Here is a 27745-nt window from a genome sequence, read left to right on the forward strand (position 1 = left end):
ATACATCACAAATTACAGCAACATGTCAATCAAACAAGGTTTTCTTTCCATAAACAGTAAAATGCAGTTGATGGATGCACAATACAAAGAAAGAAAACACAGTGCTCCTGCCCTTGGAGAAGAGTATGCATGTCCAAAATTTTAAAACCACTGTAGTTTTCACAAGTTCAACAAACGGCCTTTACTACCATGTTTGGCACATGTTTAGGTAGTTTTCTTATTTCTACAGTCAGCTGAGACCTTCACTCAGGATAATCCCAATATCTGGTTAATAAAAAAGAAAATCCTAAAAGATTCCCCAAGTAATAAGCACACCCTGGTTACATTCTAGATTTGAGACATATCACTGTAATTTAAAAATACAAAGAAGTAGAGAAATGACAAAATTACTTTTCCACTTTTAATACCGATGAGATCTTTAAAAAATGGTTTCAGGTTCACACCATCAATGCACCCAAAGCACTTTTTCACTGGCTAGATAATTTCAGATAGTGAGTGAATATCCTGTTGAGTACCCTGATATACTTATATGTATGAATAACATATAACATCCTGACATATATGAATAACATTCTTCATGTATTTCACAGCAAAATTATCACTAGCTACTTAATATAGATGATCAATTAAATTCAGTGTGTATGGAGTACATGGCAAAGCTCAATAAGGAACTTTAATTGCTGAGTAAACCCCACGACACAATATTTCATACCTTTTCCATGTCCAATGTTGTTTCTATCATCTCCAGAAACTTTGAGAAGTCAGAGCAGAGATCAGTAAGAGGTGTTATAAATATAGCCAACAACAACATCTGGTGGGTTCCTGTTACGAACAAACAAGAAAAATTATAATTCACAACCGCCCACAAATTTACCAGAATTTACTTACCCAAGATAAGAACTGGGTAAAGAACACAACTACTTAGCTGGTTAATTTTTACAAAGATGAGCTGAGACTATTTCACTAAAGCACATGTACCTTCTTCTAAAATTGGCATTATCCCATCTACATTCTGATTAATCTTGTACCTATTCTGTCATCTTTGTTCATAACTGAGGGTATTAATTCCCTTCTACTATAAGAAAACTACAAACAACAGTACAAAAGCAAACCTGCTGTCTGTGTCTTGCACATAAAAAAAGTTGACATGCCTTCTGCAAAAAATGTAGGTCTTATCTTCCACATTCAGTTTTTTAGTTCTTCTTAATGAAATATTACATAATATTTGGAATATTTGGTAATTACAATACAACATAGCAACTGAAGCGTATGTTTCCTGCTTTTGTTTTCCACAAAAAAAGACCACATATTATAACCAGATCTTCACAGTCACTTCTTTCCACTGGATATGAAGCCATCGAAATCAACAGAGATACTCTGTAGCACCAAGTCAAACTGGATAGAATACATATTGGCTGGAAGTCCATGGAACACCAGAAGCATTGAACACCAAGAGCAGTTCACAGTTAATAGGCACAGATACTACCAAATTTGTGAAAGAAGTATTTTCTTCAGGTACACATAAGCTGCAGTTAAGCACCTATATCCAGCAGCCAGCTGTGGAAACGTTCTGTCAGTAAATGCATGTTTACATCTTTGCAGCCACTTCAAGTTATGTTTAAACACAGAAAGATTAGCATTATTGACTATATGATTTACAAAAGATGCCTCAAAATGAATCCAATACTATGAGCTTATACCCACTAAATTATGTATAGAATTATGTTGCTTGCCTCTAATGTTTACAGGCAAGGCTTTGCACATTAACAGAGAAATACAGAATTAAGCTCTGGCTAACCCAGAACCTCTCAATTTCTTGTCAGACTAAGAAAAAAGTCCTAGCCTTTCCTAAGAAAAACTGCCATAGAAATTTATAGAAAAATTGCCACAAAAATTTATAGTAAAACTGCCACAGAAATGCATAGAAGTTTCACAGTGAGGACAAGATTACCCAAGTGAATCTCTCGTCTCTCAGCTGAAGTAGAAAGAAAGAGTTTGGTTTGATTTCTTATTCCACCGTGCCTTTTTGCTTCCCCAATCCCTCAAACTTTTAAAGTGAAAGCTCTAAACTGATTAATATCTATTAACAGAGAAAAAAATTACATATTGTTGAGATTCCTGAACTTGCAAAAACGGAGTTTACTGCTGACTAAAAATCTACAAAACCAAGAGGTATGACAAAGATTGTTTTCAATTCCAAATTCCTTGCTTGCTCTCTAAATATCTTGGTTTTTTCCCTCCTGTAAGAAGACACATCTAAACGAACCTATAAAATAAAAGCAGTCAATGAAGAAGGAAGAGACTAAAGAGCAGAAAAAGTTTCATGTCCATTCTTCAGTCTGGGCTTAGCAGTTCCCAGGATTCCAGCTAAAGGAATACATGGCACACACAATGAAATGATCTTCAGGACTCTTGAATCAATGAAAAACAATTGCGCTTGGACTTGAAGTAGCAATTTTAATTTCTTTTGAAAGGATTAAGTAGGGAAGTATCATGACACCATTTCATTATTTAAGCTTGAAGTGTACATCTCAGACACCATAGGAAGGTGTTACATTCAAAAGTTAGAATCTATTGGTTTATCAAGTAAATAAAATACTAATGTGTTTACATACAGGTCAAACTGATACACTGCAAAATTTATTTGCACTTTTAATCCAACTATAAACTCAGGATCCATCACTTGAAGGAAGTAAAACAGTGGAGTCAGCCAATGATGAGGATTTACAAAAGTTATATGCATATGCTTTTCTTAAAACACCTAGCATTATGAGAATATGAGCAAGAAACACCACTAATAAATTCTAAATTAAACATGTTTTGCACCTGTATTCATAAACTCATAGAAAAGATGCATAGTAAAAAAAAAAAAAATCCACCTACTCAACATTATTAGGATGGAAACTAACCACTGAGAGAAAGACTAATAGAGCTACGTACCATCAAAAGCAGGGATGCATATTGATCACAAAGCCTATTCGTGCCCAGGTGCAGTTTTTAATTTAAACTATAATTTACTTACTGAAGCACAGACAAGTGTTTATTACACATGTTAAAGACTTGACTATTAATATGGTTTAAAAATGCTGTCTAGCAATTAAAATAAAACACTAATCTTCAGACTTGAAACACACAGTTTGGCAGCAAAATGACACTACTCTGTCCAGGCAAAACAGACAATCCAGATGACTAAGTGTACCAGTCATTTTGATAGTGCAATGGAAAGTGGGATAAAAGGAAAAGGAACAATTAAAATTGGGATAAAATACAGTATAGATTAACTACTGGCAGATAATATCCATATAGTGCAACATCTGTCTGAAATACTGAATGCCTGAGACAAAGGGGACTCTGCAGACCTAATTTGGGCTGCTCTAAAGCATTGAGCATGGTGTCACAGAAGGTGCAAGATCTATGATTCATGCCATGACCAGAGTGCAGATAAAGAGGACATCACCCACTTGCAAAATATGAACAAGCTGAAAGGACATAAGTTCCTCCAGGGCTCACAGAAGCATTTATCTTTTTAAGATGTGTGAATTCTTATTAATGCACAAAAGAAGGCTGCTTATAAATGCCCCTAAAATGTACAATATGGAAGATACCAGGAGATTATATCAGAATAACATAAATCAGAAATAGACCAACACCTTGAGAACTAGGCTAACAGAAATGAAGTAAAATGTAACACTGATAAAAGATGACATGTTGATAGGTAAGTGTTTTTCCACTATGAGTAATGGCAATAATCAGTTGGATATGACAAAGGATGGGAAACAGCCAAGTTTGATCCCAACACTGCTGTACCACACCAGTGCAACAGTCTGGGAAAGAACAGGACTGGAACAAGCAATAGAGGGGTATTCAAGTCATTCAAGGGGTATACAGTATGGCAAAAATACACCTGAAACCCAGCACACAATTCCTGTATCCTGCATATTTACTGACACTTAAAGAGTGTTTGTTTGAGATGGGAATGAAGATGCTTCAGCAGCTTCTTCAAGACAGAACTCAAGACAGTAAGGAGCCAAATTTCATGCCCCAGCAATCTGAGTAACAAACAACTGCTCTCTTTTGCCAGCTAAAGCAAAATGATTTGATGACTCAGAGTCCTTTCCCATCTTATGCAGACTTCTTATGGCTAAACCAGAAAAAAGTCATCTTCACTCATCAACCCCCTCCTCGGGTTTCACCATCCATAAAAACAAGGATTTCAACAAAACAATGCTTCATACTGAGGGAAAGGCAGTCACAGCTGATGACTCTGTGGTTGTCCTATATCCCTACCGCTGCTCTATATCCCCATAGCCCCTCATAAGCAAGGGAGTTCTGAAACTGGCATATACTCAGAATTGTCAAGTCTTTCTGACTTTCCATCCCTTGATGAGTTAAAACATTCTGTACAGCGAGAAACAGAAAAATTACCAGATCCAGTCTGAATCACTCATGTACATTGAAAATTACCAGACCATTCACGTACTTTGAACAGGTGGCACAAGTACAAAGAAAAAGAAAAATAACACACCACCGATTTTAAACTATCTTTAATATACTGCTGGTGATTGCCCTACTAAGTCCAACTGATTCATGTGTAGAACAGGAAGAACCTTTTGCAGTCTATTAACTCTTCCATATGGTGAGCTTAGCAGTTTGCCTTACACAGCTTGCTCCTCAAAACTCTAAAAATGGAATTGTTTTCTTACCCCAATGTTATGACAGAGGAACTCTGTTGATCCAAATGGCAACTAATATAAAAAGAAGTAAAGATAGGAAGCCAGCATTCTGAACTAACACCTCAGTATAAGATGGTAATCCAAGAGCTCCATGTCAAGGCTAAAACAAACAGTCTGTTTAAAAAAGCCAAATGGACATGACTGAGGCACCTGAAGAATGACATAGCTCTTTAAGAACAAAAACAAACAAAAGAGTTACATGTGTCAGTTCCTTCAAAGTATCATATATTATCTGCTCTTGGAAGTAACGGAGACAGTAACCAAAAATTGATTTAAGACTAATATTGTAGAAGTTTCATTACTTGAAGTTGAGAAACTGTAGTACAGAAAAGTATAAGACACTGGGTAGCTTTATTTTCTACTCAAATAGAGGAAAGAAATTTTTGTAGCCATACCATTTCAAACAACATTTGTTTCTAAGGCTTTGGTTCTTGCTTTACACAAAGGGAATTTCTAACGAATTAATAGGCTTCTACAGAAATGAGCTTTCTGGTAGGTTAGAACTGCTATTGCTAAATTGAATCACCCCCTTGTTATGCTGATCTTATTCTGCATTTTCCTGGTAACACGCAGAAAGGAAAAAGAAATAGCAGCTTTTGTACTTTCTAGACTTGCTTGTCACAGCATTGTGCTTCCTACTAATGAGGACTGGAAGAAATCCTGCCATGTTACCTGGATCAAATACAGGAGCATTATGATTAAAAAAAAAAAGCGCCATTTAAGTTATACTATGAATACTTAAACTGGGGGGATTTTGTGTTTAATTATAACTTGAAGTGGATGACAATAATATTGTATGAATGGTATCTTGTTTGTAAGATCACAATACACACAGAGCTGGTCAGGAATTCCTAGAGAGAAGTCTGTGTCAAAGATTCCCACACCATCACCCAACAGTTCAAGCATCCCAGCTACATGTTAATACGAACACATTTCCCTGCAAAGATTTGGCTATGAATATCTGATTGGCATTTTGGAATTTTTGCTCATATAAAATTCATATATGTTTAACTTTTATTCCTGCAACAAAAGCACATAGGAAAAAAGTAATCTTTGGAAATCTATGCTCTATTTCTTTGCATCATCAGTATACGCCAAAACATTGAGAATAGATGGGGGTAGCATTACCTTCATGTTTTTCTAGTGCTTGTACAACATTAGGCAGTTGATTGATAGCCTGGTACATTCGGTAACAGTCTTGTAAGTTTGCTGCTTGTCGCTGAAATTTCTTTGCCAGCCGGTTGAGGTCTGGAAAGCGACGTAACAGATCTTCTTGAAGGCACTGACGTAGTTCTGGATCCGTCACAAAAGCTTCAACCAAATTCAACCTACAGAAGAAATTCATAACCATGATCAGCATGGCGTGATCTGTAATTCTTCTATGTCATCAGTTATCTGACAGTTTCAAGCTGTACTTTCTCTATGGCTGTATCCACTGGCCAACTTCCCTGCTAAAAAAACCCAAATGAAAATAGGACAACATGTGAGCTGAGAAAGCAAGGAGATTAAACCTGTGTCAAGCTTCTGCAGTTTTCAACAGTCAGGGTTTCTAACGAACAGCATTGGAGCGCAATTGTTCCAAGTGCAAATGCCAACATCTATCTTGAAGGTAAAGCTGACTCAGAATTGACTTTGAGATTAATCCTTTCCCTTCACTTTTAAAAAAGTCTTCCAGTTGTCAATGGAAGAAGAGGTATTAAGCAGGGAAAAAAACCCACTGTTGGCAGAGTTTAGCTCCCTGTGGTCAAGGCCAACATGGGTGCTGTGCAGCTGTGCAATCCCACAGGATGGGAATCCTCACGACTGGAAGGCACCTCTGTGCACTGACTACTTCAACCTCAGCTCAAAGCAGGGTCACAGTTAAAGCCAGCTGCCCTGGATAGTGCCCAGGCACATTCTGGGTATCCCCAAGGATGGTCGCCGTGTCAACCCCAGGAACACAGCCCTAGTGACTGACCTCCCTGGGGACTTCCTGCCCCTGAGCCTGGCAGCTGAGTGAGTTTTCAGGGCACCACACAGCACTGATCTAGTTCCTGCTTTGTGAGATGTAACAGGAGACAGTGACAGCTCAAGTCACAATAAGCAACATTTCCTGCTCTTCCCTTATTCAACCACCTAGTCTATTTATTGTAGAAGGTTATTGGGTTAGCTAGTCATAATTTTTCCTCTGTAAATCCATGCCAACTACTTCCAAACAACTGTTTGCCTCATGGCAGGCATTGGGGGGACTGCATTCTTATCAATGAGGGTACTGCCTGCCAGCCATGTCACCACTGACTCCCAGCTTGCCTTCCCTTGCTACTGCTCCCTGCCATTTTGGTTTGGTATTTTGCTGAGGTTTTTTCTGGTTTTTTTGGAGGTTTTTTTGGGTTTTGTTGGTTTGGATTTTTTTTTCATTCTAGGTATGGGGAGGTTTAAATAATGAAATAAATATTCTTCTGCATGCTTTCAGCAAGCATAAATCTCAATAAGAAGTGACAGAGCATTAAACTGTATTTCTCCACTAGAATGCAAGCAAATTTTCATACATTTTTGGGCGTTTTGCATCAGTTAATAATGCCATCTCCACACACTTTGCATTTGCAGTCAAAAAAAGAAGTCGGATATTGTTAATTTTGGAATGCTGGGAAGGTCAGTGTTCTTTGATCACACTTTCAGAATACCAAGGAAGAGCTCTGCCTCCTTCAGAGACCTCCACATATTACATACTGTGCTGATTTCTGGTTAATAATATCTATCAGTATCTTTGCTTCAGCAGAGAAGTTAATTTTATCTAGAGACATGCAAGCAAAGAAAGGACAGATTTCACCACATCACTCCTGCTGGTTTGCTTACTGGCAGAGAAAATGCATTTGTTTCAATTACAGTAACATCTGCATTCGCAAACTGCATTGGAAATGACTTTTTTTTGTCAGTCTGACAGCAGTAATCTCTACATTACACACTGCAGTGTTCTGCAGAGTGCCAGACACTGGCAACAGTACACAGGGGTTAACACAGTCCACTGCCCCAGGTAATTAGCAAAGAAACTCAGGAAACAAAGGCTTTGGCTAAAGCAACACAAGAGGTAAGAGAGCCCTGGACAGGTAGTGGTACATTTCTGTATACAAAATATTCCAAAGCAATGTCCGTCTGTTTCAAAAAGTGTTCTACCCCCATACTCCAATGAATCCTCTCTATTATAGCAAAAAAAAAAAAAAAAAAAAAAGAACTAAAAAGATGAGAGAAGGATCCTACCTCTACATTTAGCCATTCAACTACAGCTTTAATACATAAATTTAGAGATTGACATTACTGACACATAAGGGTGCTTTACTTCCAAAAGAAACACTGAAGTTTCAGCATGTACACAGAGCTTGTCAGAAGTAGACAGGAATGTACTGAACATACCTACTGCAAGAACACAGAACAAGACTTGTATGAGAAACATCATAAAAGCCAAGCTGTTTTCCATTCTGATCCCTGCTGGTGTTTCTGAGCACGATTTCTAGCTTTCAGACTTCTGTCAAATGGTTTAGAGGAATAACAAGAATTACATGATCTTGTCACAGCAGACACATTGCCATGTTTATTACAAATCCCTCCAATTTACCAAGCAGACCTCACTTGGGGACTCACATCACAAACTCTTCTCCAGCAGCAACTCGTAACCAAACACAGCTTTAAAGACCAGATATTGTTTAAATATTAAGGGAAAAAAGCAAAAAGAACTGAACCAAACTAAAGACACCTGATACAACTGCTTAACAGCCTAAATGTAAGCCCACTAACCAGATGTCCTCCTTTCCCACTAAGGGATTAGAGAAGGAACCAACTTGCCAACATGAACCTCCCCACAGGAACCAAGCAGCTCAGTCGTTTTAAGTCCTGCAATCTGGAAATGGTTCCTTTGGCAAAAACAAAACAGGATTTACTGTAAACTTCTCCACTCCGCATACCCATGTATTCCTACTGTTACCTTCCTTGGTCCTTAGCAGTTATGGTAATGGCAAACACAGAAGAGGTTGTACTATCCTGATGTTATGCCCCCTCACTTGCCAGGTATTATGCAAGATTTGGAAACTTATTCATTATTTCTCCATCATCAAAATACCACCACACCATCAACCTGTAAAGAGGAACTAATTGCAAATACCTTCAAGTTTTATTATGAGGAAAATTGCATTAATTTCTTGTTTAAAACCACCTTACTTCACTTAAAAAAACCCCAATATTCCTTCATATTAAAAAAGCATGAGGAAGAAAGCAAGACACATTTGGAATGTTTATCCATTATCAAAGTGAATTTTAATCCAAAAAAATACTATTCCTGCCTGCAGCAGGAAACAACAGTTTTCTGGGTTTATCCAACCTGCTTACACTGACTACTCTATGACTTCAACTTAGAAATTTCAAGCATAAAACCTACTTTTTTTTCTTATTTTGATGACTAAATTCACACACACAAGAATGTGCAAAATTCAAGTTCACCATCAACATCAGATCCTATCTTGCCTTCTCATGGCTTATGTTTAAAGTCAGAAAACTTAGATTCTCTTCCAAGGGGTCCTTAAAAAATCAGTAATCCTAGCATATGGATATTTGCACAGAATCACTTCTGAAAACTTACTAAATTTTGCACAGCCGCTATAAGTCATTCAAGAACATCTCAAGCACAACTTCTGTAGTCTTGAGCTTATCTTTACCAGGATCTAGTTTGGTTTTTTTTTCCCCCCTGCTTCTGCCTTTTGCACAAACAAACCCTTCACTTTCATCCCATGACTCCCTCAGCTTGTTCAACAGCCTCTTGGATAAGACCTGTCAAAGGTGTTTTGAAAGCTCTAATTTATTTTTTTCCTTTCCTCTTTTGTCCACAATGACAAGTTCAAAGAGTTCTCAGATCAGCATGAACAATTTTCCTCTGCCAAAACCATGATAATTAGACTAACATTTCATGACCTTCCTGGTACTGTTCTATCTTCCCCCCTACATTTGCCAACCACAAAGATACATCTGACAGGTTTGTGTTCATGCCACATTTTGCATAACAATTTCCTGTTGGTAAGAATACATACAAGGTTGCTGAATAGAAAGGTAATGCAACCAGAAGTCATGAATAATGCTCACAAGTAATAATTAAATTAAATGACAGGTTGTTTTTAATATAAAGTTCAGCTGAGGGGAAAAAAAAAAGAAATAAAAAAAACAAATTTTAAAAATCCAAGTAAGTGTAATCAAACAACAGCTGACAACATTAGATAACTCATTTTTGCCACACAACCAAAAGGAAAGGAAAATAGGGCAAACCTTTCCACCACAGATCTAAGGCAGCACAGTCAAGATAACATAAAAAATTATAAGTAGTGAAACCACACCAGAACATAAAGGAAATCTCTGTTTCAAGACAGTTCTTTAAATTTGCAAATAAAATCACAAAAACAGCGAACAAGACTGCAGCAAATGTAACTGAAAATCAACACAAGTGCTTCTCTTGAATTTGGAAACCTTTTATTCCTGCTATGCATAATCATGGCTGCTTATCAGCTCTGAATTCTGTGCACTAACAGGTATCATTAGGTTTACTGTGCTCTGGGAGACAGAGAGGAAAAAAACCCACTCATCTCCAAGTTTCTGCTGGATATTTCGGAATCCAACTCAAAACATGCCACCTTTTCCCCAGTTTTACTGTCAATAAGAGGCATCTCTTGAACCAACTACTGACAAAAGGCCTATGTACCACACACACATTAAAAAAAGATAACAAAAATCTGTTTTCAGTCTAATATATGTCATACACTTTCCCAACCTCAAGACACTGCTTCCATTCCACTGAAGTTTGCATCACATTTGACATCAGAAGAAATTGCTTCTCCCCGTGCTACACCTATGCAGCATTTTTCATCACCTTTTTAAGGTGCCTCAACACAGATGTTGTCAGGAGGGTTTAATTTTATTTCTATGTTTTTACACAGCTAAATATCAAAGCTTAAGTTAATAGGAAATATTAACTATGCCAGATTTGCATATAGATTTTATGAAGAAAGAAAAGAATTATGTGTCTAGAAATAATAACTAAACTAACAGACTAAAATAAAAGACCACAGTTAGAAGGAATAGACTATTTATAATGCCTGAGCAGGACTGGCCAGCACAAAAACAAACAAACAAAACAAAAACAAACAAACAACAACAACAAAAAACCCAACTAAAAAAAACAAGTGTGCAATAAGATTAGTTAAAAAGCACCTAAAGTTTTCTTCTCTCCTCCACCAACATCCTACAAAACCCTGGACAGCTTTGTGCATGCAGGAAAGAAAGCAATTCCCTCGGATCAGAAAAAGGACTCTGAGTTCTTTTTTATCATTTCATTAAACTGGGATCCATACATAATCACTAATACATACTTAATAATGAATAATATATATTTAGTTACTACCTGAGGGTGGTGACTTTAAATCCCAAATACTCATACGTGTTTTTAGAAAAAACTGTACTAACTAAAAATGCCACACAACACAAGGAAAAAAGGGTTAACACTGAAATAAATTAAGAATGCACTCTCTTATAGGAGAAGCTGACTTACTTTTAAGAAGACTTTGAAGTTAGTAACTCCCCTATCTAACAGCTGAGTCTTCTGAAGAGCAAATACAAATACATTTGTATTCTCTGCCTGCTAGAGTGTTTCTTTGACTGCAAATTAAGACAAACTTTCATGTCCAACTGTTCTACTTGATTATGCAGAATTTTAATCAAGAAATACCACCTACAAAAGCAGCATATTAAGGATTGCTTTAAAATATATTGAGACTTTCATCTCACCACAAGTTTCAGAATATGCACAGCTGTATCAGTTTAATTTCATGTTTTCCTTATACCAAGGAAAGTGGAAAAACACCTCACATACCATTATTTTGTTTCCCTCAGGTTTCTTTCAAACTCAGATCTCTTCTTAATCCAATGTAACCAAAGCAAATCCTCCCTGGACATACTTAACCTAGACAAGTAAAATGATACCCACCACCTTACCTGTTCTAATTGGGTTTTCTTTTTCACACAAGGCACGTGCTATTTTAACACCCTGGAGGAAGCCCAGACCACAGCAAGTTGCTGTAGTTGATAAATATTGGCATTTTTTTCCAACCAGAAATAAGCAAGGCACTGTGCTAAGCTTCCTTTATAAACTTCTCCTGGTGACCAAGTCATTCCCTAGACAATCATCTCTCTCCCAAAAACCAGCTGTAATCCAGTTTGCTGCCTCAGGTTAGCAGTAGAGACCTTAAATTTACAAAGCTCTTTTCATGCCAGAGAACTTCAGTATGCTTTACTGCCTTCAAAGTATTAAGGCAGACACCTAAGATTGGAACATGGGAGCCTAAATCAGAAATCTGAACCCTGATACTGAGAATTACTTTAGTAATTCAGCACACAGCAGCATAAAAATCACACCGACCACCCCAGGTCATTTTGGTTCAGACAATCAGAGCTGTTGCATGCATTTATAAAAATAACATCCAAAATTTCTCAGACAAGCACAAAGAAATAACAATGCAAAATAGCTAGGCAACCCACGCATGCTTTTGGAAGCGCTTAGTTATGCACAAAAGACTTTTTTATGAAACTAGAGCGCTTTTCGCAAACAATTAGAGATAAATGTAACACGAACCCTGAGGAATAAAGAACCAGCAGCTTTAGAGAGACTAATACCATCAAAAGCCATTTTATTTTAGTCATACATCATAGGCTTAGGATCAGTGATCTCAATCCCCACTCAGCTCATACTGGAGCTTTGCAAAGCCAGGAGTTGCTCTGGTTTCTGGCCATGAGTCTCCAGCTGATGGCAACATTTACCCAAGCCACAGGAATAGCCTTGGAAGGAACTCACCACAGGCACTGGTTCATCCAGTACTTTCAAGAAACTAGATCTGAATGTAGGTTTTTGATTCACCAAGAACTCAGAATGTTGCTTTCTGGATGAGTTGTACACACACCTCTCCAGCACTTCCTACGTATGAAACAGAATATCCCAAAGAAGGGGTCAAAATCTTACTGTTGCTTTAATGAAATTGTACCAATTTGGCCATACAGTATCATTCAGGGTCCAAAATCTTGTGTCTGAGTATCACCTGAGCAAGCTCTCCTCCAGCTCCTCCCAAACTGGTATGGACACATGAGGGCCAGTAATTCAGAAGGAGACAACCCAGACAATTCCACAAGGTGAGAGGCTTGTGCCCAGGTAGTCAAGACTTCTTCTTACTGTCTGCGAAAAAAAGAGCAGCCTGCACCTTCACAGGGATTCCCCTCCACACTAAATGGCTCAAGTTCTCTTTCCCACCGGCCCTTGCCCAAACAGTGCAACCCTGTCATTGTTTCCTCCTGCCATGAGAGCACAAAGTTGGTTTTGTTTCTCAGTAAATGTGCTATGAATATTTCTGTATTATCAAATTACTTCAGAGCCTCCCTCCCTGAATACCACTGCCACGACCTAAACACTCCCAAAAAGCTAAACTAAAAGATAATTGCTTACAAAAGAAAACTTTGAAGATGACAGTGAAGAAGTACAACAGTCAATTTGAACTCCTCAATTCAGAATTTGAAGTGCATTACTGTTTTATGTGAGGGATGAGAAATTACAGGCATTTAACAAATGAGAAGATATTGCATAATACAGTAGATTAACGAAAACGGCAAACCAGGAACTAAGAGCCCCAGGGAGATACATTTCACATTTCACCTGCAATGTCCGTGCTCTTACAAAGACAACATCTTACTGTCACCCCAGTAAGAAGACAGCATTCCCTTGGACTCTGATGATCTCCCTAGCTTCTTAAAGGATTTTGCAGTCATTCATAGTTCTAGACCCATACAGATTTTCAAAACTTCCCCTCCACCAAAACAAAAAAGTCTGAGAGACCAAACATACCTGGCTCAGTGGTAGCGCTGGAAAGCTATCCTGCTCTTTACACAGACAAGCCATGAAGCAAGTAGAAACAAAACCTGGCAGTGTGGGAAAGGCAGCTGCGGTACCTCAGTTTGACACTGAGGATGATGCTCCCAGCTGCAGCCCCCTCCTTAAACACACATCTTCATTTGCTGTGGCTGTGTTTGCTTTTCACCTCTGGCTCCCCTAAACCATGTCACCCTGGGGTGGCCCTGCCAGCTGTGGACAAGACCAGCTGTATCCTGATGCTTGCCTAAGCTGGCTAGGAAATTATGCCCTCAATCCCCAGTCCCACCAACACTTCCAAGCTGCCAGAAAGCAGCACTGCCACCACGAGAAGTGTGAGGTAGTGCTGCTACCCACTGCTCTTCTACCTGCCATACTGTCTCCCTCAAGTTTTAAATGAACTAAACTGAGGGATCTGCAGGCAGGTATCTGCCTCAGAATGTATTTAGCACTAACAAGTGGCTTTCACTCCATTATAACAGTGCAGCTCTTTGGAACCCGCTGCTATTGTCTTTTAATCTTAAAGGTAACTTGAAGAGACCATGAATATCCTATTTTTCACAGGCCTGTTGAAGTATAATCCCTTGTAATACAGAATCCAAGGTTTGAGGAACAGCTTTAGACCCTAGAAGGGTCACAGTAATCAAACTGCACACACTTTCCAGAGCTCTGGGTACAGAGTGTGCTACTAAGCAGCTGGACAGATCAGGCTCCCTACCGTTAAACCTGCAATATTAAGCAATGTAAGAGAAAGTAACATTCAAATATCTGCCTCATGCCTTTTCTAGTTTTCCTAATTAGTCCCTAAACCACCCTACCATGATAACAATAATGGGTATTTCTAACTTCAGGATAGTCCATTAACAGATAATTTTTTTTAATTCAAATAAATGCAGTCTTCCAAATGAACAGAGTTCACACTCCTCTATATCAGTTAGATTTATATAACATAAAATTCATATAGATCAGGGAAGCAACAGACTCTTTACCACCCTACATCAATTTCTGAATACACTATTTGAGTATTATGTCAAAGGCTACAGAGAAAATTAAAGCCCTGGGATTTTATCAGGGGTACCAGGCAAAAAGTAACTATTTTTTATAAAAATCAAGCAAAGATTTGAAAGCTGTATGTATTGACCACAAGGCAAGCTAATAGGATCGGAATTAAAAACAAAACAGGATTATCAAGAAAAGCAGTTAAAATAACACTGGGTTTTTTTCCTCCCAAGATACTTATCCAAGCCTGATGGTACCAATAATTCACTGTTTTTGCACAAGTGCTTAGGAACTTTCCGACCTCAGCAGATCAAGCAAAGTAAAGAAGAAAACAGTTTTTCAGCAGAACAATACAATATTTGGTCTTAATTCTTGTCAGCAAAGTACCACTTGATGCAATTAAGACTTTGCTCCTGAAGCAGACTGCTGCAACAGCGGTATTTTCAGACCCTGAGGGAAGGGAGTGCCTGGCATCATGCTGAAGAACATGCAAATAAAGCAGCACCACACCAGCAGAGCTCTGCTTGGCCTCCTCTAGCCAGAACTAACCAGGAAGTGCAGGACTGTGAGGCAGGCACAGAAACTCTACAACGAAAAGAGAAGAAAAGGAATCACCTTTCCCTTCATCTACAAGGCAAGGCTGGCAGCACTCCTCATGGAACCACCACCCTCCCCATGGCCAAGAGCTGCAGGCTGTGAGCTGTGTTTCACAGGAGTACAGAGGGGGATCTGCAGGAGCATTTCTGCAGGCAGGAGGTGACCAGAGCTTGCCACGGCTCCCACCATTTCCCTCCAGGTAAGACTGAAGGCCATCCATGCCCTGCAGCAGGGACACAGAGACATCTGCCTGTCACCACCTCCTGCTGAGGGCTCACATCACAGCTGAGACTACTCCACATTCCCACAGCAGACCAGCTCTGGCTCTACAAAACTCAGGTCCTGAAAGCATCAGAACGTTTGAAACAAGAAGGATTGCTCCTGTCTAGATTTTAAAGAAACTTTCATACACCTGTTCATCCAAACTATACCTCCACAATCACCCCAGCCACAGTTCAAACCAGAACCAGGTGTTTTTTATTCCCATCCCTCAGCCTGGGTGTATTACGTACTAACAGCCACTATCCACGTGATAGACAAGGAAAATAAACCATTACTTTCTTTTTCCAAAAGCTGTATTTCCCAAATAAGAACAAAGTACTTTTTAATTATTACCAAGAACTGCCACTCAAACTAGTTTTATGTAACAGCACTATTTAGATTTGATTCCCCTCTCCTCCTCTTTCACAGTTAAGGAATAACAAAATTATTATCCTTAATGAATTAAACAACTCCACCGAAGAGGAACTGGCATAAAAAGGGGAAATTCTCACCTTATAGTAACACACTACTTCACAGAACGATAAAGTGTTCCCAACTTTAAAACATGCATGTTTATAGAAGAAAAAAAAACAGAGCATCTAACAGCAAAGTTGAATTTTGAATATTCAACACAGCAAACCCTTTCCCACCTCAAACCACATCACAATCTTGCTGGACTAAGCAATCTCTTACCCTCAAGGAACCATAGAGACAAAAGTGATATGAGGATAGCTCATAAAACAAGAAGCATCTCCCAAAATCTTTGTCAGAGACATATTTTTTGTCTTCCCCAATGTTTATTTCCATGCATATAGTCTTTTTCATAAAATTTTCCTTGTCAGTTTTCTGTAGGAGCTAAAAATACTCAAATAGCATCTTCACAGCAAATTTGTCAGGAAAGTAGCAGGTTTATTGAGAATAGTAGTACACAGCTCCATTTCACAGATTCACTATTCCAATCCAAGGACAGGCAGATATCCCTTCTATCCTCCTGTAGCAAGTCTGGCAATCTAACTCACAATATAAATCAATTGGCATAATCTCTAAAAACAGTCAAAGCGCCAACAGAAAGCAAACTCAAGCGAGGTTATTACACCTGAACAAATCCTGGCTTCTGATATTTGTTGACCTGCAGTTAGGATGCTCATGATAACAGCAGCTTGTGGACCAGCTGCAGAGGAGCAAAAAGACCAATTTTTGATGACAAGTTTCATCACTTTTTTTATGGACTAGTTTTCGTCAGGTGAACAAGCCAAATCAAACTGATCTTTAGCTGTGAGACCAAAAAAAAAAAAAAAAAAAAGTAAGTAGGAGGTACGGAGAGCCCCTTTTGGCAACTGCTGAGTTTTTCTGGTTTATTTGCTAGTCAACATGACACCCTTTATTGTTTAAGCATGACAAACTCCTCATGAAAAGATGAACGAATGAGCTGCAGGAATGCCAGTGCCAGTGGCAATTACAAGGGAACAGCTGGCAGTCCAGTTAGGGAAGTATGACTGAACCTTTTGATTTAAAGTGGTTACAGACAGTGCCAGCTATCCATGAAACAACTCAGGGCTACAGGCTGCTACAAGGTGCACAAGAGTCAAAAACAAATGAAAGACCTTCACACTAAATCCTGAAGACCAAAGAAACCCTACATACAGAACAGACAGTGTGAGCAAGTGTCAAGGACACGAAGGCAAAAAGATCCCTATTTGAATAAAGACAAGAACACCACAGTATTTAGGCTTAAAGACAAAATAACAACTGCCCATCTTTTAAGAATTCCTAATAAACCTCCATTTCTTATACGGTAACAAAGAACAACGAAGAGGATGAAGAAAGAACTCACCAAATACTACACAGTCATGGGCACCTTCATTAACCCCACACAGTGAAACTGCTCCACCCAAAACCTTCCAGAGAAACCCAAGATGGAAAGCAGCAGAGGCTGTTTCCCAGCTTAATGCCTTAAACCATGGAGGTTTTCTGCCAGTCTTGCTTTTCAATTAAATATAGTATTTTGGGATCCAGTGATAAAACTGGATTACTGCATGGGCTTCAAAGACTAGAGTCATCTGAGGAAAGGCATTTTCATTGTTATTTTTTTGTGCTTTATTCCTTACAAGTTTCCATACATTATTAAAATTAAGAGGTTACATTTATTACACTACTCCATCAACATTAATACCCTTGAAAATTGCTAACCTGTGCATTTCTTTAATCTTGTGCAAACTAAGAGCATACTGAACAAGTTCTATTTCTTAGCCTTGGAAAAACAAATATTTCTTCATTTGCATTCATTCTGTACAGAAGAAACTCAAAACCCTATGTCAACAAAACATTAAAGACTCTTACAATCCTCATACATGATAAATGAAATTAAATTACAAGTCAAGACAAAATTTTCTCACCAAGACCTTCCACTGCAGTGTCCTAACATGCCACCTTTCTAATGTTTTTGGACATAAATTAAACAAAGCAGAAACAATAATGTGGTCACTGTTCTTTCACAGAGAATACACCATATTCCTGTATCCAGTGTTCAAAACAGGAACTAGCAAGGACACTGTTACAAACCTGAGACCTTTGCAGCTGTGCATAGTAAGTTTTCATACAGTCCTGAATACTTAAATACAGATTCTAGGCAAAATTTAAGTACGGCAGTAAGTGCCATCCACCTCATTTTGGCAGGATGAGAGCCAAAGAACAGTATGGCAGCTACAGATTCACATTTCCCTAAATAAATAGCAGTTTCATCATGTCTAACAAGTCTGAGAACCAATCTGACATTTCAATCAAATTTTAGTTTAACTTTCATTTCCGTTGCGCCTCAAAATTCAGACACAAAAGAAATGACTAAAAGCTTAATCCTTCTATTTATTTTGCACCGAGAGGACTTGTCAGGAAGAAGTGGGCGAGCTGGAAGTATCAACTAGGAGATACTATGACTACCTGCTCCAGTGCTGCACCACTCAATGACACCTGTAAATTACATATTTGCAACACTGATTGCTGATCCCTAACCCAGAAGACAAACGATCTGGATAACATGCAGAATACAAACGCATACATTGTCTTTCTCACACCTGAAGGTCTCATGAAAGGAGTCATTTTTTCAGCTCCTCAGATAAGAAAACTAAAAATAAGTCTTTTGCAACACAACAATTTAAGCCTTTGAATAGGTTTAGAGTGCCTGGGATTTTGATGGCAATTCCTCCCTAGAGACATGGCCTGTGTGATGTGTGCTTGACTAGCAGAGCTCTTGTTTAATGTCTCTAGACAGCACTCAGTATCAACCTCAGTTGTATAAGCAAACTCAAATGAAAATAGAGGTAAATCAGTAGTTTTGAAAACAGTAAAGAGGTGAAGTAAATGGGTGAAGAGGGTTAAAAAAGAAGCATTGAGAGCTTTAATTCCAAACATTTCTCTAGGGAACTTAGTGATGGTAACTTTTGGAATGACAGAAGTGACCTTTTTCTAACATTTCTAGAAGCTTTCTGGAAGCCATCACCATTTTCATGTCACTGGAATGACAACTTCTTTCATGGGAAATATTTATTGCATCATGATCTCCATGACAATAAGAAATCATATTTCTGTCCTCAAATCTGTTCAGATTCAACCTGTATTTCAGAAGCTCCCCTAGAGGCATCAGGAGCACTCCCAGTGCCTAAAATGCATTTTAAAGAAGTCATTTAGACAAACCTCCCAGCTGGTCACATCTTCACCTCCCTTAATGAGGGGACAGGCCACCACACACTACTAATTCAGCTGCCTGGAATCAGTCAATGGCTGTGGAGAGGTCCTGACCTGTACTCAGAAAAGCACTGAAGGTCTTCACAGAGCTGCTAATCAGAATGACAAAAGCAACAAAGCCTATCTGCAACGCTTTGCAGGGACAGCTGCAGGTTACAAAAGAACACAAAAGTAGTGAAAACTTCAGAAGGCTGAAAATTACTCCTTTATTTTTGGGATGTGTCTCCCTTATATACTATTCTACACAGACCAATTCGATGGGTGAAAACAGACAAACCTCTTCAATCACATTGGTCAGACCAGAGGGACATCAAGAAGTCCCTCCTAGGGAAAGAATGTAAACAAAGTACAGTTACAAAACCTGTCTCTTGTTTACAGAAAATTCCCTGGGAAAAGAATTTCAGAAAACCAAAACATCTCAGGCAGGAACTACGGCTACAAAAACTTACTGCAGAACAATTCACATTGGAACTGCATGCCTCTGGTTACAGTCCTTGCCCAAAACAAGGCTAACTTCAGCCAAACACTGAGCAAGAACAGAGATCCCTCCACCTCTCTGCGCACACATTCTGGAGTTTGACCATCCTCATGCCTCACCCAAGTTTCTCCAAGAGAGCCAGGGCCTTTGACTATGTTTCCTCTTTTTGTCTCAAGGCAGCAAGTTAGGGTTGGGTTTTCTTTATTTATTAAACAAACTACTACTTTAATAATCATGGTGCACGAAAATGTTCTACAAACTTGTAAGTTTTATCCTTCTAGCCATTTATTCACCTTGAGCTTCCCAAATCTATTACTTCCTGTCTCTGCCAGAGACAGGATTTGTTTCTACAATGTGGCCTCCATGCAGCATGATATTTAGAAACACAGAACAAAAGTTCAAAATAGGCTTGGATTAGTGATGTTTAAGTACAGCCTTTAACTCCTCTGAGACCCCTGCATCTCTTCCACCATTGGACACAGGCACATAAGAGGTTCAACCACAGTATACATAAAAGACTAAAAAGGTGAGCTGGAATCTTTTATTTATGGTGTGTATAAATGTCAGATAGAGTTTATCCCAAATACAGAAAAAAATTAAATATATTCAGCATGAACTCTCAATTCTCAGGACATAACAGAACAAGCACTATTTTACACTGTGCCACATTTTTCAGACTTTCCAGTACTTGAAGAACAAACATGACATATTGAAGCTGCCTGCTGTATTGCAGTCAGTTCGGTTACGCAATTAATATTTGTATTTGCACATGCTGGCTCTGTGACTACATTTTAATTTCAAATATGCTGACTATGACACAAGGAGCAAGAACCTCACGTACCTGCCTTCTGAACATACCACACAGGAGAAGCAGGGCCGTATTGTGTACACTTACGACTGATAATTATTTTTTTAATCAAGGAAAACCAGCCGGATACTGGCAGAACCCCAAGACAGGCAGCTATCAGGAGCCTCTGTTTTCTCAGCTCCCATCAGGAGCTGCTCCTGTCAGTAAACATCATTTTATCTGAAGTATGTGCACCATGTACTTTAATTCGTGCTGTTACTGTATCAATATGGACTGCTGATGCAATTCTGTGTTCCGTTTATCCATACAGGTTAACAACACACTGCAGATTACAAACTACTGAAATAAGTGGATTCCTTTATCTCCAAAAGATGACTTGCACCACCTGCAGGTCTTAGCAGAGGGTTACAACAGTCTAACTAGTGAAAGAAAAAAGCGGAACTTTCAGATGCCAATCTGACACCACTGGGACAACAGTTAAGTCAAATACCTCCTGTAAAAGCAAAACAAGAGGCTTCCTTCAAAACAGCCACTGAACATCAGTCCAGCTTGGCCAGCTCTGCTTGGTTTGAGGAGTTCTGCACTGGTTAATATTAAATGGGGTCCCTCAACATGGCGCACTTCAAGCTAACAATCAGTAGCGCCCCTTGACGACAAAGGAGATGTAAGAGAACAATAGTCCATGTATTTCCTTCTCAAGCCACCTAAACTGTGGTTTGCAATCCTTGAAACAGCCACAATATACTGTAAATCTTCAAAAAACAACTTGGCAACTGCATTATCTTTAAAAAGACATTTGAATCTGTCAGTACATCTCACCAGACCCACTTACAGCTTCTCTTATAATACTTGTTCCCTGGGATTAAAAAAAGAACAGTCCTACACCCTTTGAAAAGCATGAAGTTTGGGAAGATGAAGCTTACAAGTAAATTACAGAATCACAGAATCACAGAATGTGTAGGTTGGAAGAGACCTTCAAGATCGAGTCCAACCCAGCCCTAACACCTCAACTAGGTCATGGTATCAAGTGCCACACACAGTTTCCTTTTAAACACATCCAGGGATGGTGATTCCACCACCTCCCCAGGCAGACTATTCCAGTATTTAATCACTCTTTCTGTGAAAAACTTCTTCCTAATATCCAACCTATATTTCCCTTGACGCAGCTTGAGATTGTGTCCTCTTGTTCTGTCAGATGCTGCCTGGAGAAAGAGACCAACCCCCAGCTGTCTACAACTACCCTTCAGGAAGTTGTAGAGAGTGATACGGTCACCTCTGAGTCTCCTTTTCTCCAGGCTAAACAACCCCAGATCCCTCAGTCGTTCCTCATAGGGCTTGTTTTCCAAGTCCTTCACCAACTTTGTTGCCCCTCTCTGGACACGTTCAAGCATCTCAATGTCCTTCCTAAACTGAGGGGACCAGAACTGGACACAATTCTCAAGGCGTGGCCTCACCAGCGTTGAGTACAGGGGAAGAATGACCTCCCTGCTTCTGCTGGCCACACCATTCCTGATACAGGCCAGGTGCCATTGGCCCTTTTGGCCACCTGGGCACATTGTTCGCTCATGTTCAGCCAGCTGCTGACACCAGTACCCCCAGGTCCCTTTCCTCTTGGGCACTGTCCAGCCACACCGTCCCCAGCCTATAACGCTGCAGGGGGTTATTGTGGCCAAAGTTAAGGACTCGACACTAGGACTCAATAAACTTCATTTTTCTGGACTCTGCCCATTGACCCAACCGTTCCAGATCTCTCTGCAGAGCCATCCTGTCTTCCAAGCAGTCAACACACGCTCCCAGCTTAGTGTCATCTGCAAATTTACTAATGAAAGATTCAATTCCCTCATCCATGCCATCAATGAAAATATTGAACAGAGTTAGTCCCAGCACAGACCCCTGAGGAACACCACTGGTGACTGGCTGCCAGCTGGATGCAGCACCATTCACCACCACTCAGGGCCCAGCCATGCAGCCAGTTCCTAACCCAGCAAAGAGTGCTCCTGTCCAAGCCGTGGGCTGCCAGCTTTTCCACGAGTATACTGTGGGAGACAGTGTAAAAGCCTTGCTGAAGTCCAAATAGACAACATCCACAGCCCTTCCTGCATCCACCAGGTGGGTCACCTGGTCATAAAAGGAGATTAGGTTGGTCAAACATGACCTACTTCTCCTAAACCCATGCTGGCTGGGCCTGAGACCCTGGCCATCTTGTAGGTGCTGCATGATGACACTCAGTATAAACTGTTCCATTATCTTGCCAGGTACTGAGGTCAGACTGACTGGTCTATAATTACTGGTATCCTCCTTCCCACCCTTTTTGTGAATGGGTGTCATATTGGCCAGTTTCCAATCTTCTGGGACCTCACCAGTGAGCCAGGACTGATTGTAAATGACGGAGAGCGGCTTCGCAAGCTCACCTGCCAGCTCCCTCATAACCCTGGGATGGATCCCATCTGGGCCCATAGATTTATGAGTGCCCAAGCATCTCAGCAGTTCTCTGACTGCCTCCTCTGGGATAATGGCGGGATCATTCTGCTCCCTGACACCATCTACCAGTCCAGGAGGACAGTTGTCCTGTAGGCAAGTTGTCCTCCCACTGAAAACTGAGGCAAAGAAGGCATTAAGCACTTCTGCCTTCTCCTCATCAGCAGTTACTAAGTTCCCTTCCTTATCCAATAGAGAGCAAAGGTTAGCCTTACCTTTCCTTTTACCATTAATGTATTTATAGAAACACTTTTTATTGTCCTTTACAGAAGTCGCCATTTTGAGTTCAAATTGAGCTTTGGCCTCCGTAATTTTTTTCCTACATTCTCTAGCAGCCCCCTTAAATACTTCCCGAGGGACCTGGCCCTCCTTCCAAAAACGATACATCCTCTTTTTATATCTGAGTTCATCCAAAACTTCCTTGCTTATCCAGGCTGGGCGTTTGCCTCGTCGACTGGTCTTCCAGCACACAGGGACAGTCTGTTCCTGTGCCCTCAAAAACTCTGTTTTGAAGAACACCCAGCTTTCCTGAACTCCTTTGTTTTTAAGGGCTTCTTCCCAGGGAACTCTCTGAATAAGTCTTTTAAAAAGGCCAAAGTTTGCCCTCTGGAAGTCCAATGTAAAAGTCTTATTGATATACCTTCTGATTTCACCAATTATCGAGAACTCTCTAATTTCATGATCACTCTGCCCCAGTTGTCCTCCAACCACCACATCTCCCACCAGCCCATCTCTATTTGTGAACAACAGATCCAACATAGTCTCTCCCCTGGTGGGCTCACCCACCAGCTGTGACATTACATTGCTCTTATCTCAGAGAATTGAATTCATCCACGTAATACTTGAAAGCAATACGCATTCAGACAGAATGCAGCAGAATAAAGTGAAAAAGTGTCTCTATGGTATTTCAGTGCCCATTAGTAGAGGTTAAAGCAAAGTACTTTTAACAAATTGCAGCTCCAAGGACTCTGCAGCTGGGCAAGATACAGGAGGTTATCTGTGGACTTCTTTCAAATCCGTAACACTTGGATATACTGACCTTTACAAGTTTCACTGAGAGCTTAACTCCACTTAATTACTCCCCTCCTCCTTTAAATACACCTTCTCCTACATGCAGCCAACATTAGCCACACAGAATCACTACACAAAACACAGAGGTGATAGTAACTCTACAAAGCAGGTCAAGTTACATTTCCTGCCTACAACTCAACCCCAGTTTTATAAAGAAAACACTGTCTCTTCCAAACTTGGAAGATTTCTGACGTACACTAATAAGCAAACATGTCACAAAAGTTAAAATTTCTAATGTTTACTTTGACATAAGAAAATTACAAGATGGGAATTCTAACTTTCAAAATTTTAAAAACAACACAATCATAAAAATAAATTTGGCTCAAATCTTAGGATCCAAAACTCACAGACACAGACGATCTTGGGTACCTAGTCAAGAACTAACAATGAAAGCTTTTGTAACACATGCAAGAGTAAGATACAGCATTCAATAAACCTGGGAACAAGTATTTCAGTATCACATTAACAACATTTCTAAGTGGGCTCTGATCAAGTTACTACACACTATTCTGCAAATGATTACGAAAAGCAGAAAAACTTGTTGAAGAGAAGCAGAATAATTCAGTCACCAGAAATCTAGAGAGAAAACTATTATCCTGGTTTTGGCTGGCATAGAGTTTATTTTTCTCTCAGTAGTTGGTACAGTGCTGTGTTTTGGGTTTTGTCTCTCCTCCCCATTCCACCAGGGAGGTGAGCAGGCAGCTCTGTGCTTAGCTGCCAGCTGGACTTAAACCACAACTACTCTTTGCATAACTTATTCAAATATCTGCATGCCTAAGCCAAGATTTCTTTTTTTGGTAGTAGGGATCTGTCCCCAACAGCAAATACAGACATATCTGGCAATGCCTTATCTGAAATATGAGCCTCAGAGAATCTATCAAAGTTAAATTCAATTTTCCAGCCTCTACTGCTTTGTCAAGATACACTTTAATACACATTTTGTAATGCATAACCTGCTGATTGCTAGAGTTGCATGGAATTTTGTTTTAGATCCTATGAATACAGCTATATTTAGGAGTGGTTTAAAAAATGCATAACTTGCATGGTGAACATGCTCAAGACAAACACAGTAGGAAAACAGCCTTTGCAGTTTTCCTTTCTGAAGGATTAAGAATTATCTGTACATTCTCAGCAGATATTAACCAGATTCTCCAAGGCTTCTTATCAACTGATACTGTTATCTACTGGCAGGGCAGTCACACAGTGACAGAGGGCAGGATCAAAGGGCAAGAAAAGAAAAAGCCCCCACATTATCTAGGCATGATTAGTGTGACCTACTGCAACATAAAGTAGCTTTCTTCTGGGAACAGGAAGATGTCACAATTGCTTAATTGTCTGGGTGTTTTCTTGATTTTTTCTTTTAAACTCGTAAACTTGAAGTGACATCAAAATATTATTATACAGACTGAGCATTTACATATGAACAGTCAGTAAGTGGCTGCTGCACAGCCTTAGCCTGTAGCACAGAATCATTCAGATCATCTAAACATATTGTACCTCCTCTTTAAAATGTATAATTGTAAAAAGCATTTAATTTAACAGTAACCTGTCAATTTGCATCTCAAGGAAAAATATATTCTGCTCTAACTGCAATGCATTACAGGGTAGCACACAAAAGACTCCAACCACTACTGTTTCTCAGTTGCAGCATTCTGCGCTTAAAAAGGAAGGGTGTTATGTAAAATAGTTACTAACGTGTTTAAGTCCATTAAACACATAATATTGTTACCTTTCTTCAATTCTGGTCTTGTCCAAAAGTGGTTGTTTGATCCACTGATTAACTAGTCTTTGTCCTTGAGGGGTTCTGCATTTATTCAGTAAACCAGCTAGAGACTGTGCAGTATTTGCATTTTCCACAGAACTCTGGAAAGAATGAAAAAAATGGACAAAGGAAAACAAACAAACAAACAAAAAAATAAGTTAGTGAAGTTTACTGACACCCACTGAATGACACACAGCTATATAGGAACAGAACATGTTTTTTTTCCATTAAACTTGGCACCCTCCAAGAATGGTAAATCAAACAGTGCAGCATTAAAGTACTTACACTCCGGTCCCTAGAACAAGGCAAGCAAGGAATAGGTTTGTCTATTTTGGAACCAATCCTGACTGAACAGCAAAGCTGTAAGTCATGGGGCAGTTTGCACTTTAAGTAGCCCAAGTGGAAATACATCTACGCATTTGCTAGTTTGCTCTTCTTAAGGTCAAAAAATAGGGATCCTGTCCATTACAAAAAAGCAGCAAGAAACAGGACTTGAGTTCACGTTTGAGACCTTTGGGGGTTGCTGAGGGAGGAAACGACACCACAGAATGGGGTAGAACAGTTACTCGAATTCTCTCAAGCTTCCCCAGATCATCTCTGCAGTGCTATAAATACCTCTAAACTTAGCTCTGTTCAAATTATAGTTCATTACCTATAATTCAGGTTTAATATTAGCTGGACTCCAGACAGCCTTTTAGGCATTTTTGTTGCGGTTTGGTTTTTGCAGAAACAGCTAAGAAGCAAAAAAATTGATTAATATTGAACAAACAAGCTTGTTTCAACTCTTGACTTTGAAATTAAAATCTCAACCCTCTCTATACAAGAAAAGCTGCAATTAAAACAGCAGGCAAGCATTCAACCAGGAGCGGGTGTGGATGCTCCTGTATGTTGAACTAGAATCACTACAACAGGAAATGAATGTCATGAGAAAGAATACTGACACATTCAGCCCCTGGATTATCTAATATGGAAAGTGTACCTTTTTAATACCTTTATCTAGTATAGAAAGTGGGCCTATTTTCAGAGTTCTGGACAGTACTAAATACTACAAACTTCTGAACATAAGGAAGTGTCAGAAAGTACATACGTATATTATACACAAATTACCTACTTCAGCACATCCAATGTTCAAGGTACAGCACATTCCATACAACCAGCTGCATCTGCTGCAGCATAAGAACTTTACCTGCACACCTCACAGAGCAACTCAAATTACAAAATAGTCTGACTTTGCTTTACTGCTGTCCAAAAACCTCCACATACACATCCTACCGTGCAGGCAGCATCCTACTACATGGTAAAACCTTTATTCCAAGGCTCTCAACAGCCCCTGAAGACAGACACAGCAGTGTTCAAAACACCAAACACCTGCAAGGACTTGTAAAGGAATGTACCTAAAACAGAACTTCCGAGAACACTCTCCATAAAGCTTGAGAAGAAATGCAATTTTTGCTTCATTCCCTAGAGAGGTGCTCAGCAGCAGGAAATTAAAAAAAAAAAAGATTAAAAAATTCAGAACATCTCTCTTCAAGGCTAACCAGCTCAGATGCTGAATGTATGCTGTTTTCCTGCAGAAACTCCTCCAAAGTAAACAAGGCATAATCTGTAATTTCTTCCTATAAATCTGAAATGTAAGGAGATTAGGTCCAAGCAGAGATCATAAAGCAGGGCTTAGTAATGTGGAAAGAGAGGAGAAAAGCTGATACAACACACCACTTTGAGTCCACGTTTTCCTATAATGATAGAAACAGGCAAAGCAGAAAAACAGATTTGGCAGGAAGTGTGAAGGAGTCTGTCAACCTGTCTGGATTTGTAGAAAATGTGTGTAAAAAAGGTAAAACTGACATAAAAATATGACAGTTAGCATGACATGGTGCTTTCAGAATGTTCTCAA

The 27745-nt window shown here is 39.4% G+C and overlaps 1 protein-coding gene across 1 annotated transcript in view; it reads right to left on the reverse strand.

Moving 5' to 3' along the window:
- Positions 1-27745, reverse strand: part of MSH2 (mutS homolog 2) — a 47440-nt gene that overhangs the window by 14595 nt on the left and 5100 nt on the right. The window contains exons 6-8 of the mRNA XM_066178108.1: positions 25819-25952; positions 5862-6061; positions 713-822 (exon numbers count right to left, since the gene is read on the reverse strand). Coding sequence (XP_066034205.1) covers positions 713-822; positions 5862-6061; positions 25819-25952 — 444 coding nt within the window. The remainder of the gene's footprint in view (positions 1-712; positions 823-5861; positions 6062-25818; positions 25953-27745) is intronic.

Source organism: Chamaea fasciata, unplaced genomic scaffold, assembly GCF_029207755.1.
Source record: "Chamaea fasciata isolate MVZ Bird 193981 ecotype frontalis unplaced genomic scaffold, bChaFas1.0.hap1 SCAF_3, whole genome shotgun sequence".
In the NCBI taxonomy this organism is placed as follows: Eukaryota; Metazoa; Chordata; class Aves; order Passeriformes; family Sylviidae; genus Chamaea; species Chamaea fasciata.